The 15,528-nt window shown below is 38.2% G+C and overlaps 1 protein-coding gene across 1 annotated transcript in view; it reads right to left on the bottom strand.

Moving 5' to 3' along the window:
• KCP (kielin cysteine rich BMP regulator) overlaps positions 1-15,528 on the bottom strand; it is a 565,655-nt gene that overhangs the window by 433,338 nt on the left and 116,789 nt on the right. Inside the window, 2 exon segments of the mRNA XM_053716343.1 lie at positions 11,258-11,441; positions 13,956-14,167. Coding sequence (XP_053572318.1) covers positions 11,258-11,441; positions 13,956-14,167 — 396 coding nt within the window.

Genomic DNA, 15,528 nt, shown 5'->3' with positions numbered 1-15,528 from the left:
ACCTGCACTGTTAGATAACATTCTCACTATATCATTATTACCTGCACTGTTAGATAACATTCTCACTATATCATTATTACCTGCACTGTTAGATAACATTCTCACTATATCATTATTACCTGCACTGTGAGATAACATTCTCACTATATCATTATTACCTGCACTGTGTGATAACATTCTCACTATAGCATTATTACCTGCACTGTGAGATAACATTCTCACTATATCATTATTACCTGCACTGTGAGATAACATTCTCACTATATCATTATTACCTGCACTGTGAGATAACATTCTCACTATATCATTATTACCTGTACTGTTAGATAACATTCTCACTATATCTTTACATTCTCACTATATCATTATTACCTGTACTGTGAGATAACATTCTCACTATATCATTATTACCTGCACTGTGTGATAACATTCTCACTATATCATTATTACCTACAGTGTGAGATAACATTCTCACTATATCATTATTACCTGCACTGTGTGATAACATTCTCACTATATCATTATTACCTACAGTGTGAGATAACATTCTCACTATATCATTATTACCTGCAGTGTGAGATAACATTCTCACTATATCATTATTACCTGCACTGTGAGATAACATTCTCACTATATCATTATTACCTGCAGTGTGAGATAACATTCTCACTATATCATTATTACCTGCACTGTGTGATAACATTCTCACTATATCATTATTACCTGCACTGTGAGATAACATTCTCACTATATCATTATTACCTGCACTGTGAGATAACATTCTCACTATATCATTATTACCTGCACTGTGAGATAACATTCTCACTATATCATTATTTGTACTGTGTGATAACATTCTCACTATATCATTATTACCTGCACTGTGAGATAACATTCTCACTATATCATTATTACCTGCACTGTGAGATAACATTCTCACTATATCATTACCTGCACTGTGAGATATCATTCTCACTATATCATTATTACCTGCACTGTATGATAACATTCTCACTATATCATTATTACCTGCACTGTTAGATAACATTCTCACTATATCATTATTACCGGCACTTTGTGATAACATTCTCACTATATCATTATTACCGGCACTGTGAGATAACATTCTCACTATATCATTATTACCTGCAGTGTGTGATAACATTCTCACTATATCATTATTACCTGCACTGTATGATAACATTCTCACTATATCATTATTACCTGCACTGTGAGATAACATTTTCACTATATCATTATTACCTGCACTGTGTGATAACATTCTCACTATATCATTATTACCTGCACTGTGAGATAACATTCTCACTATATCATTATTACCTGCACTGTGAGATAACATTCTCACTATATCATTATTACCTGCACTGTGAGATAACATTCTCACTATATCATTATTACCTGCACTGTGAGATAACATTCTCACTATATCATTATTACCTGCACTGTGAGATAACATTCTCACTATATCATTATTACCTGCAGTGTGAGATAACATTCTCACTATATCATTATTACCGGCACTGTGTGATAACATTCTCACTATATCATTATTACCTGCACTGTGAGATAACATTCTCACTATATCATTATTACCTGCACTGTGTGATAACATTCTCACTATATCATTATTACCGGCACCTTGTGATAACATTCTCACTATATCATTATTACCTGCACTGTGTGATAACATTCTTACTATATCATTATTACCTGCACTGTGTGATAACATTCTCACTATATCATTATTACCTGCACTGTGTGATAACATTCTCACTATATCATTATTACCTACACTGTGTGATAACATTCTCACTATATCATTATTACCTGCAGTGTGTGATAACATTCTCACTATGTCATTATTACCTGCACTGTGTGATAACATTCTCACTATATCATTATTACCTACACTGTGTGATAACATTCTCACTATATCATTATTACCTACACTGTGTGATAACATTCTCACTATATTATTATTACCTACACTGTGTGATAACATTCTCACTATATCATTATTACCTGCACTGTTAGATAACATTCTCACTATATCATTATTACCGGCACTGTGTGATAACATTCTCACTATATCATTATTACCGGCACTGTGTGATAACATTCTCACTATATCATTATTACCGGCACTGTGTGATAACATTCTCACTATATTATTATTACCTACACTGTGTGATAACATTCTCACTATATCATTATTACCTGCACTGTTAGATAACATTCTCACTATGTCATTATTACCTGCACTGTGTGATAACATTCTCACTATATCATTATTACCTACACTGTGTGATAACATTCTCACTATATCATTATTACCTGCACTGTTAGATAACATTCTCACTATATCATTATTACCGGCACTGTGTGATAACATTCTCACTATATCATTATTACCTGCACTGTGAGATAACATTCTCACTATATTATTATTACCTGCACTGTGAGATAACATTCTCACTATATCATTATTACCTGTACTGTGTGATAACATTCTCACTATATCATTATTACCTGCACTGTGTGATAGCATTCTCACTATATCATTATTACCTGCAGTGTGTGATAACATTCTCACTATATCATTATTACCTGCACTGTTAGATAACATTCTCACTATATCATTATTACCGGCACTGTGTGATAACATTCTCACTATATCATTATTACCTGCACTGTGTGATAACATTCTCACTATATCATTATTACCTGCACTGTGAGATAACATTCTCACTATATCATTATTACCGGCACTGTGTGATAACATTCTCACTATATCATTATTACCTGCACTGTGTGATAACATTCTCACTATATCATTATTACCTGCACTGTGTGATAACATTCTCACTATATCATTATTACCTGCACTGTGAGATAACATTCTCACTATAGCATTATTACCTGCACTGTGTGATAACATTCTCACTATATCATTATTACCTGCACTGTGTGATAACATTCTCACTATATCATTATTACCTGCACTGTGAGATAACATTCTCACTATATCATTATTACCTGCACTGTGTGATAACATTCTCACTATATCATTATTACCTGCACTGTGAGATAACATTCTCACTATATCATTATTACCTGCACTGTGTGATAACATTCTCACTATATCATTATTACCTGCACTGTGTGATAACATTCTCACTATATCATTATTACCTGCACTGTGTGATAACATTCTCACTATATCATTATTACCTGCACTGTGTGATAACATTCTCACTATATCATTATTACCTGCACTGTGAGATAACATTCTCACTATAGCATTATTACCTGCACTGTGTGATACCATTCTCACTATATCATTATTACCTGCACTGTGTGATAACATTCTCACTATATCATTATTACCTGCACTGTGAGATAACATTCTCATTATATCATTATTACCTGCACTGTGAGATAACATTCTCACTATATCATTATTACCTGCACTGTGTGATAACATTCTCACTATATCATTATTACCTGCACTGTGAGATAACATTCTCACTATATCATTATTACCTGCACTGTGAGATAACATTCTCATTATATCATTATTACCTGCACTGTGAGATAACATTCTCATTATATCATTATTACCTGCACTGTGAGATAACATTCTCACTATAGCATTATTACCTGCACTGTGTGATAACATTCTCATTATATCATTATTACCTGCACTGTGAGATAACATTCTCACTATATCATTATTACCTGCACTGTGAGATAACATTCTCATTATATCATTATTACCTGCACTGTGAGATAACATTCTCACTATATCATTATTACCTGCACTGTGTGATAACATTCTCACTATATCATTATTACCTGCACTGTGAGATAACATTCTCACTATATCATTATTACCTGCACTGTGAGATAACATTCTCATTATATCATTATTACCTGCACTGTGAGATAACATTCTCACTATATCATTATTACCTGCACTGTGTGATAACATTCTCACTATATCATTATTACCTGCACTGTGAGATAACATTCTCATTATATCATTATTACCTGCACTGTGAGATAACATTCTCACTATATCATTATTACCTGCACTGTGTGATAACATTCTCACTATATCATTATTACCTGCACTGTGAGATAACATTCTCACTATATCATTATTACCTGCACTGTGAGATAACATTCTCATTATATCATTATTACCTGCACTGTGAGATAACATTCTCACTATAGCATTATTACCTGCACTGTGTGATAACATTCTCATTATATCATTATTACCTGCACTGTGAGATAACATTCTCATTATATCATTATTACCTGCACTGTGAGATAACATTCTCACTATATCATTATTACCTGCACTGTGAGATAACATTCTCATTATATCATTATTACCTGCACTGTGAGATAACATTCTCACTATAGCATTATTACCTGCACTGTGTGATAACATTCTCACTATATCTGTGAATGCCACCCAGATACAGAATGTCACTAAAAATCACTCACCCAGATACAGAGTGTTACTAAAAGAGAATGTAACTAGTAGTCACTCAGCCAGATACAGAATGTTACTAATAGTCACTCACCCAGTCACTCACCCAGATACAGAATGTCACCATAGTCACTCACCCAGATACAGAATGTTACTAATAGTCACTCACCCAGTCACTCACCCAGATACAGAATGTCACCATAGTCACTCACCCAGATACAGAGTGTCACTAATAGTCACTCACCTAGATACAGAGTGTCACTAATAGTTACTCACCCAGATACAGAGTGTCACTAATAGTCACTTACCCAGATACAGAGTGTCACTAATAGTCACTCACCCAGATACAGAGTGTCACTAATAGTTACTCACCCAGATACAGAGTGTCACTAATAGTCACTTACCCAGATACAGAGTGTCACTAATAGTCACTTACCCAGAAACAGAGTGTCACTAATAGTTACTCACCCAGATACAGAGTGTCACTAATAGTCACTTACCCAGATACAGAATGTCACCATAGTCACTTACCCAGATACAGAGTGTCACTAATAGTCACTTACCCAGAAACAGAGTGTCACTAATAGTTACTCACCCAGATACAGAGTGTCACTAATAGTCACTTACCCAGATACAGAATATCACTAATAGTCACTCACCCAGATACAAAATGTCACTAATAGTCACTCACCCAGATACAGAGTGTCACTAATAGTCACTTACCCAGATACAAAATGTCACTAATAGTCACTTACCCAGATACAGAGTGTCACTAATAGTCACTCACCCAGATACAGAGTGTCACTAATAGTTACTCACCCAGATACAGAGTGTCACTAATAGTCACTTACCCAGATACAGAGTGTCACTAATAGTCACTTACCCAGATACAGAGTGTCACTAATAGTCACTCACCCAGATACAGAGTGTCACTAATAGTTACTCACCCAGATACAGAGTGTCACTAATAGTCACTCACCCAGATACAGAGTGTCACTAATAGTCACTCACCCAGATACAGAGTGTCACTAATAGTTACTCACCCAGATACAGAGTGTCACTAATAGTTACTCACCCAGATACAGAGTGTCACTAATAGTCACTCACCCAGATACAGAGTGTCACTAATAGTCACTTACCCAGATACAGAGTGTCACTAATAGTCACTTACCCAGATACAGAGTGTCACTAATAGTAACTCACCCAGATACAGAGTGTCACTAATAGTTACTTACCCAGATACAGAGTGTCACTAATAGTTACTCACCCAGATACAGAGTGTCACTAATAGTTACTCACCCAGATACAGAGTGTCACTAATAGTTACTCACCCAGATACAGAATGTCACTAATAGTTACTCACCCAGATACAGAATGTCACTAATAGTAACTCACCCAGATACAGAATGTCACTAATAGTTACTCACCCAGATACAGAGTGTCACTAATAGTTACTCACCCAGATACAGAGTGTCACTAATAGTCACTTACCCAGATACAGAGTTTCACTAATAGTCACTTACCCAGATACAGAGTGTCACTAATAGTCACTTACCCAGATACAAAATGTCACTAATAGTCACTTACCCAGATACAGAGTGTCACTAATAGTCACTTACCCAGATACAAAATGTCACTAATAGTCACTCACCCAGATACAGAGTGTCACTAATAGTTACTCACCCAGATACAGAGTGTCACTAATAGTCACTTACCCAGATACAGAGTGTCACTAATAGTCACTCACCCAGATACAGAGTGTCACTAATAGTTACTCACCCAGATACAGAGTGTCACTAATAGTCACTCACCCAGATACAGAGTGTCACTAATAGTCACTTACCCAGATACAGAGTGTCACTAATAGTCACTCACCCAGATACAGAGTGTCACTAATAGTCACTCACCCAGATACAGAGTGTCACTAATAGTTACTCACCCAGATACAGAGTGTCACTAATAGTCACTCACCCAGATACAGAGTGTCACTAATAGTTACTCACCCAGATACAGAGTGTCACTAATAGTAACTTACCCAGATACAGAGTGTCACTAATAGTCACTTACCCAGATACAGAGTGTCACTAATAGTTACTCACCCAGATACAGAGTGTCACTAATAGTCACTTACCCAGATACAGAGTGTCACTAATAGTCACTTACCCAGATACAGAGTGTCACTAATAGTTACTCACCCAGATACAGAGTGTCACTAATAGTCACTTACCCAGATACAGAGTGTCACTAATAGTCACTTACCCAGATACAGAGTGTCACTAATAGTTACTCACCCAGATACAGAGTGTCACTAATAGTCACTTACCCAGATACAGAGTGTCACTAATAGTCACTTACCCAGATACAGAGTGTCACTAATAGTCACTTACCCAGATACAGAGTGTCACTAATAGTCACTCACCCAGATACAGAGTGTCACTAATAGTTACTCACCCAGATACAGAGTGTCACTAATAGTTACTCACCCAGATACAGAGTGTCACTAATAGTTACTCACCCAGATACAGAATATCACTAATAGTCACTCACCCAGATACAGAGTGTCACTAATAGTTACTCACCCAGATACAGAGTGTCACTAATAGTTACTCACCCAGATACAGAGTGTCACTAATAGTCACTCACCCAGATACAGAGTGTCACTAATAGTCACTCACCCAGATACAGAGTGTCACTAATAGTCACTCACCCAGCTACAAAATGTCACTAATAGTCACTTACCCAGATACAGAGTGTCACTAATAGTCACTCACCCAGATACAGAATATCACTAATAGTCACTCACCCAGATACAGAGTGTCACTAATAGTTACTCACCCAGATACAGAGTGTCACTAATAGTCACTTACCCAGATACAGAGTGTCACTAATAGTCACTCACCCAGATACAGAGTGTCACTAATAGTTACTCACCCAGATACAGAGTGTCACTAATAGTCACTTACCCAGATACAGAGTGTCACTAATAGTCACTCACCCAGATACAGAGTGTCACTAATAGTCACTTACCCAGATACAGAGTGTCACTAATAGTCACTCACCCAGATACAGAGTGTCACTAATAGTCACTTACCCAGATACAGAGTGTCACTAATAGTCACTCACCCAGATACAGAGTGTCACTAATAGTCACTCACCCAGCTACAAAATGTCACTAATAGTTACTCACCCAGATACAGAGTGTCACTAATAGTCACTTACCCAGATACAGAGTGTCACTAATAGTTACTCACCCAGATACAGAGTGTCACTAATAGTTACTCACCCAGATACAGAGTGTCACTAATAGTCACTCACCCAGATACAGAGTGTCACTAATAGTTACTCACCCAGATACAGAGTGTCACTAATAGTTACTCACCCAGATACAGAGTGTCACTAATAGTCACTCACCCAGATACAGAGTGTCACTAATAGTCACTCACCCAGCTACAAAATGTCACTAATAGTTACTCACCCAGATACAGAGTGTCACTAATAGTCACTTACCCAGATACAGAGTGTCACTAATAGTTACTCACCCAGATACAGAGTGTCACTAATAGTTACTCACCCAGATACAGAGTGTCACTAATAGTCACTCACCCAGATACAGAGTGTCACTAATAGTTACTCACCCAGATACAGAGTGTCACTAATAGTTACTCACCCAGATACAGAGTGTCACTAATAGTCACTTACCCAGATACAGAGTGTCACTAATAGTTACTCACCCAGATACAGAGTGTCACTAATAGTCACTCACCCAGATACAGAGTGTCACTAATAGTTACTCACCCAGATACAGAGTGTCACTAATAGTCACTCACCCAGATACAGAGTGTCACTAATAGTTACTCACCCAGATACAGAGTGTCACTAATAGTCACTTACCCAGATACAGAGTGTCACTTATAGTTACTCACCCAGATACAGAATGTCACTAATAGTCACTTACCCAGATACAGAGTGTCACTAATAGTTACTCACCCAGATACAGAGTGTCACTAATAGTTACTCACCCAGATACAGAGTGTCACTAATAGTCACTTACCCAGATACAGAGTGTCACTAATAGTCACTTACCCAGATACAGAGTGTCAGTAATAGTTACTCACCCAGATACAGAGTGTCACTAATAGTCACTCACCCAGATACAGAGTGTCACTAATAGTCACTTACCCAGATACAGAATGTCACTAATAGTCACTCACCCAGATACAGAGTGTCACTAATAGTAACTCACCCAGATACAGAGTGTCACTAATAGTCACTCACCCAGATACAGAGTGTCACTAATAGTCACTCACCCAGTCACTCACCCAGATACAGAATGTCACTAATAGTTACTCACCCAGATACAGAGTGTCACTAATAGTTACTCACCCAGATACAGAGTGTCACTAATAGTCACTTACCCAGATACAGAGTGTCACTAATAGTTACTCACCCAGATACAGAGTGTCACTAATAGTTACTCACCCAGATACAGAGTGTCACTAATAGTTACTCACCCAGATACAGAGTGTCACTAATAGTTACTCACCCAGATACAGAGTGTCACTAATAGTTACTCACCCAGATACAGAGTGTTACTAATAGTCACTCACCCAGTCACTCACCCAGATACAGAATGTCACCATAGTCACTCACCCAGATACAGAGTGTCACTAATAGTTACTCACCCAGATACAGAGTGTCACTAATAGTCACTCACCCAGATACAGAGTGTCACTAATAGTTACTCACCCAGATACAGAGTGTCACTAATAGTTACTCACCCAGATACAGAGTGTCACTAATAGTCACTCACCCAGATACAGAGTGTCACTAATAGTCACTCACCCAGATACAGAGTGTCACTAATAGTCACTTACCCAGATACAGAGTGTCACTAATAGTTACTCACCCAGATACAGAGTGTCACTAATAGTCACTCACCCAGATACAGAGTGTCACTAATAGTCACTTACCCAGATACAGAGTGTCACTAATAGTTACTCACCCAGATACAGAGTGTCACTAATAGTTACTCACCCAGATACAGAGTGTCACTAATAGTCACTCACCCAGATACAGAGTGTCACTAATAGTCACTTACCCAGATACAGAGTGTCACTAATAGTCACTTACCCAGATACAGAGTGTCACTTATAGTTACTCACCCAGATACAGAGTGTCACTAATAGTTACTCACCCAGATACAGAGTGTCACTAATAGTCACTTACCCAGATACAGAGTGTCACTAATAGTCACTTACCCAGATACAGAGTGTCAGTAATAGTTACTCACCCAGATACAGAGTGTCACTAATAGTCACTCACCCAGATACAGAATGTCACCATAGTCACTCACCCAGATACAGAGTGTCACTAATAGTCACTTACCCAGATACAGAATGTATACTAAAAAAGGTGGTAGTGATCACAGCGCCAAAAAAGGCTAAAGGGGTAATTACACACAAGTATGATAGATTTTAAAAATATATTTATTTAGTGTAAAACAATGGAGGTTAAAATCTCCTAGGAAGATTTTAAAACAAATAAAATAAACTAGTAATCTCTAGAAATATTAGCTGCGTTAGCAACAATGTTACCATAACATAACATAAAGTAACTCAAAATGATATTGGAAATAATAATGTAAAACTCACATTAGTTTTATTAGACCCTGTCCCAAAGCATATGGATAGGAGTGGGGTATAATTAACCTCCCGTAAAACACGATGGGAATAACTAAAAATGCAGAGCTTGATGGTACTGTTCTTTAGGCTACGAGACTGATAAATAGGGTGCTAAAAATGGGAGCACGGTATATATCAGTGGAGCTATGGATCCATAACAGTGTAGCAGCCGCAGTTAGGATTCAAAAGAGGGAGTGCTTGACAAACGCCGCACTCGATTGAGAATCTTTAACACTAACCCCTTGTTACAAGGGTAGCTGCGGTACCAAAAGGAAATATATATATAACATAAATACGTAATTATGTATCACAAACTGGTAAATATATACTGAAGAAAAATCAAAACAAGGGTGTCAACAATCTGTGCAACACTTAAATTAGAATACAAGTGCAACAAATCCTGTGCAAATGTAAAAATCAATACATACAATAAAAAATCAATACATATAATAAAATGACAGTGTCAATCCTATATGATAAAAGCAAATATGTGAAACAATGAGTGGGTGACAAGTAAGTGTAAAATTGGGTAAAAAGGACAATATCACATAAAAAATCACATAAAAAGTCGTGCGTGAACGCTAAAAACTGTGCGTGATCGTTAAAAAACTTAAATGAATTCCTGACTTGTTAAAAAGATACAGAGTGTCACTAATAGTCACTCACCCAGATACAGAGTGTCACTAATAGTCACTTACCCAGATACAGAGTGTCACTTATAGTTACTCACCCAGATACAGAGTGTCACTAATAGTTACTCACCCAGATACGGAGTGTCACTTATAGTTACTCACCCAGATACAGAGTGTCACTAATAGTCACTCACCCAGATACAGAGTGTCACTAATAGTCACTCACCCAGCTACAAAATGTCACTAATAGTCACTTACCCAGATACAGAGTGTCACTAATAGTCACTTACCCAGATACAAAATGTCACTAATAGTCACTTACCCAGATACAGAGTGTCACTAATAGTCACTTACACAGATACAGAGTGTCACTATTAATCACTCACCCAGATACAAAATGTCACTAAAAGTCACTGACTCACCTAGACACTGTGGCCAGTCCTTACGCACTGAGCATGTCACAGAACCTCCGACACATACACAGATATTGCACTGATCTTTCTTCCAAGTCTCGCTATCCTGGTAGCTTCGTCCCTCCCAAGTACAGACAGGTCGGCGGCACTCACAGCTCTCAAGAAACTTCACACGGGCCTGGAGGTCAGCATTCTGTGGGCAACAAATTAAAGAGGCAAACTCAATCATAAAGTTGACAGATTACTAGTTAGGCATATTAAGATTATTGTTTAGTTAAAACTGTTACTAATACAGAGCTGGTACAGGAGTAATTCAAGGAAAGTATTGGGAAGAGACTTTGCGGGTTGTTTATAAGGGGCAACACTGTTTTTGTTGGGGAGGGGTTAGGCAATCTCTTCTCGCTTACAGATGAAATTACTTTAAAATTCTGCTTTATCATAAATATTTTGTTTTGTTGGGATTGTCAGATATTTGATAACAAATAAAATCATTACTTTGAAACCGTGTTTTCCAATCATTGGCATTTTTTGTAAATGTAATATTCTCATATATACAAAAAGAAAATCGTTTAACTAATAATAAACAGCTCAGTACTTGTTCTTTGGTGGGTCACCACCTGAGAGCCCCCTCTTTTAGCCCAATTGTGTTTTTCACAGAGGAGGACTTTTCTGAAGTAAATCAGTCTGATCCCGCAAAAATTGTATGGTCCTCCCCAAAAATGCAAGGTAATCGTTCTCTGAATTGGAACATGGCAACCCCAGATTATTGATTCAGCCTTCTGTGGGCCTTGTCAGTGAGGTGCAGTCATATCCTTCTAAGCACATTTGGCAGGGAGTACACGTCTGATTTACCCCATCACCCTTAGCGAGATTTTCCCCGGGGTCTTCATACAAATATATATTTACAATTAGGAGGAGGTAAAAAGTGAGTTTAAAATTCTCCACTACGCACAAAATATAGAGAAAATAAGTCATTGTGTAGGAGAGAAAAAGAGAGAAAACGAGAGAGAGAAAGAGAAAGAGAGAAAGAGAAAAAGAGAGAGCGAGCGAGAGAAAGAGAGAGCGCGACAGTAACAGTAACTCAACCAGGAACGAACAACGGCTTAATCGCTTGTTGTTTAATTGTTGCCACTTGGGAGAAGCCTCTAGGCACACTGTGCACAAAATCTATGTCTGGTTTCTGGAGGTAGTGCTTCTCTTTCTTTATATATCTGTGTGTCTTATGATCCTGGGGAAATCCCTCAGGGTGATGGATGAATCCAAAAAGAACTCACTAAATAATATGCAATATGCAAAGGTACTTATGTGGAATATTCAAATAGTACATTAACATGGATACATGTTTATCAACATACAAAAAGACTGGTAAGATGTTCATGTGTTTATATACAAGCATGCATTAAATAGCAGGATAACTTACATTCATACCAAAGTCCAAGTTCCTGCTCAGATGCAAAACACAGTTAATGTCCTTGTTTTACCTTTGTATTAATGGACATTTAAAACAAATACTGTATCCAACCCCCCTTCCCCCCCCAAAAAAAAACTGTCTGTTCTTAGTTAAAGAACATCTGGGTAACATGATGCCATCATTTTTGTAGATAATAATTATGAATTGTAAGTTTATTTGACATTGAATATACATATCTTCTATGGACACCAACATATGCATATGTATGTATATCTATCTATCTATATAACTATAGAGGTCTTACAGTTATTATGACATCATAGTCAAGGTTTCGGCCATCATTGGAAAGCAATGGAGTAGAAAAAGTTAGTGTAGGTTGTAAGCATCCCTGAATAGTAGAGTCTTTAGGGAATGCTTGAAGTTGTTAAAACTAGGGGAGAGTCTTGTGGAGCAGGGAGTTCCACAAGATGGGGGGCAGTCTGGAGAAGTCCTGTAAATGGGAATGTGAGGAAGTAACAAGAGAGGAGGAGGTCATGAGCAGATCGAAGGGGATGGGAGGGAGAGTATCTGGAGAAAAGGTCTGAGATATAGGGGGGAGCAGTGCAGTTGAGGGCTTGGTATGTCAGAGTGATGATTTTGTGTTTAATCCTAGGAGGCAAGAGGAAGCCAGTGAAGGGATTGGCAGAGAGGTGCAGCAGATGAAGAGCGACGTGTAAGTTAGATGAGCCTGGCAGATGCATTCATAATAGATTGTAAAGGAGCTATGCGGCAGCTAGGTAGACCAGAGAGGACGGAGTTGCAGTAGTCGAGGCAGGAAAGGATGAGAGAGTGGATTCAAATCTTAGTTGTGACTTGTGTAAGGAAATGTCTAATTTTAGAGATGTTTTTAAGCGGCAGGCTTTAGCCAAGGACTGGATGTGAGGAGTGAAAGAAAGATCTGAGTCAAGTGTGACCCCAAGATATCGGGCATGCGGGATAGGGGTAATGATGGAATTATCAACAGTTATAGAAAATTTGAAGGTGGAGATATTGGAAGAAGGGGGAAGATAAGGAGTTCAGTTTTGGAGAGATTTAGCTTAAGGTAGTGAGAGGACATCCAAGATGAGATATGTGAAAGACAGTTAGTGACACGGGTTAGTAAGGAAGGAGGTAGGTCTGGTGCAGAGAGGTAGATTTCAGTGTCAATGGCATACACATGTAAAATGTGTTAACAAATGAACTTCTGTTGAAGTTTTGCTTGATCCTGGACATTACTTACAATGTTCAAATGTCTCATGGTATAGTCATGAGGGTTACCTGAGATTTAACCATGTCTAGCATGCCGGTCAGTCCTTGCACAGCCTCTTCTAGCCTTTTCAGCCGGTCTTCCTGAGTAAGAAGAGCTGGTGACACCTCGCTCTGCTGCTGCTGGTACTGATGAGTGTCAGAGTGGTCCGGTGGTCCAAGCTGCACATCCTGATCATCTAAGTGGCGCTCATCTGATAGAGAATATGGAAGAGGGAGGGAATCTGGAGGAAAGAAAATAGAGTCAGCCATTAAATCTCACAGATTCCTCTAACCTCATCTCAAACTAAAAGAGACAGTAAACAGTGTGAGACGTTATTACAAAATGTTAAATATTTGTACAAAGACAACTTTTCAATATACTATCATTTATTTTCCCCCCTTTTCCTGTAAATTAAGTCTCAAAAATATGTTTTCCAACTCTGACAAATCAGATAAGGGACTGCAAAACAATAAATATTTTTCTAACATAATGACGACTGGTTAGCCGTGTCTACTCCAGTAACTCGCAGTGTGTATATGTTTGTGTTTTTTACAGCAGTGTGTACATGTGTGTGTTTATACAGCAGTGTGTACGTGTGTGTGTGTATATACAGCAGTGTGTACATGTGTGTGTGTATATACAGCAGTGTGTATATTTGTGTGTGTGTTTATACAGCAGTGTGTATATTTGTGCGTGTGTGCGTGTGTGTATACAGCAGTGTGTATATTTGTGTGTGTATTTATACAGCAGTGTGTATATTTGTGTGTGTGTGTGTGTGCATACAGCAGTGTGTACATGTGTGTGTTTATACAGCAGTGTGTACATGTGTGTGTGCATACAGCAGTGTGTACGTGTGTGTGTATACAGCAGTGTGTACATGTGTGTGTGTATACAGCAGTGTGTACATGTGTGTGTTTATACAGCAGTGTGTACGTGTGTGTGTGTGTGTGTGTGTATATACAGTAGTGTGTACATGTGTGTGTGTATACAGCAGTGTGTACATGTGTGTGTGTGTATACAGCAGTGTGTAAATGTGTGTGTGTATACAGCAGTGTGTACATGTGTGTGTGTATATACAGCAGTGTGTACATGTGTGTGTGTTTATACAGCAGTGTGTACATGTGTGTGTGTTTATACAGCAGGGTGTACGTGTGTGTGTGTTTATACAGCAGGGTGTACGTGTGTGTGTGTATACAGCAGTGTGTACATGTGTGTGTGTGTATACAGCAGTGTGTACATGTGTGTGTGTATACAGCAGGGTGTACATGTGTGTGTGTATACAGCAGGGTGTACGTGTGTGTATACAGCAGTGTGATACGTGTGTGTTTTTGTATACAGCAGGGTGTACGTGTGTGTGTATATACAGCAGTGTGTACATGTGTGTGTGTGTGTGTGTATACAGCAGTGTGTACATGTGTGTGTGTGTGTATACAGCAGTGTGTACATGTGTGTGTGTATACAGCAGTGTGTACATGTGTGTGTGTATACAGCAGTGTGTACATGTGTGTGTTTATACAGCAGTGTGTACATGTGTGTGTGTATACAGCAGTGTGTACATGTGTGTGTGTTTATACAGCAGGGTGTACGTGTGTGTGTGTTTAT

Source organism: Bombina bombina, chromosome 6, assembly GCF_027579735.1.
Source record: "Bombina bombina isolate aBomBom1 chromosome 6, aBomBom1.pri, whole genome shotgun sequence".
Lineage (NCBI taxonomy): Eukaryota > Metazoa > Chordata > Amphibia > Anura > Bombinatoridae > Bombina > Bombina bombina.
Note: the sequence above shows the minus strand (reverse complement) of the source record. Positions and strands in the feature narration are given on the sequence as shown.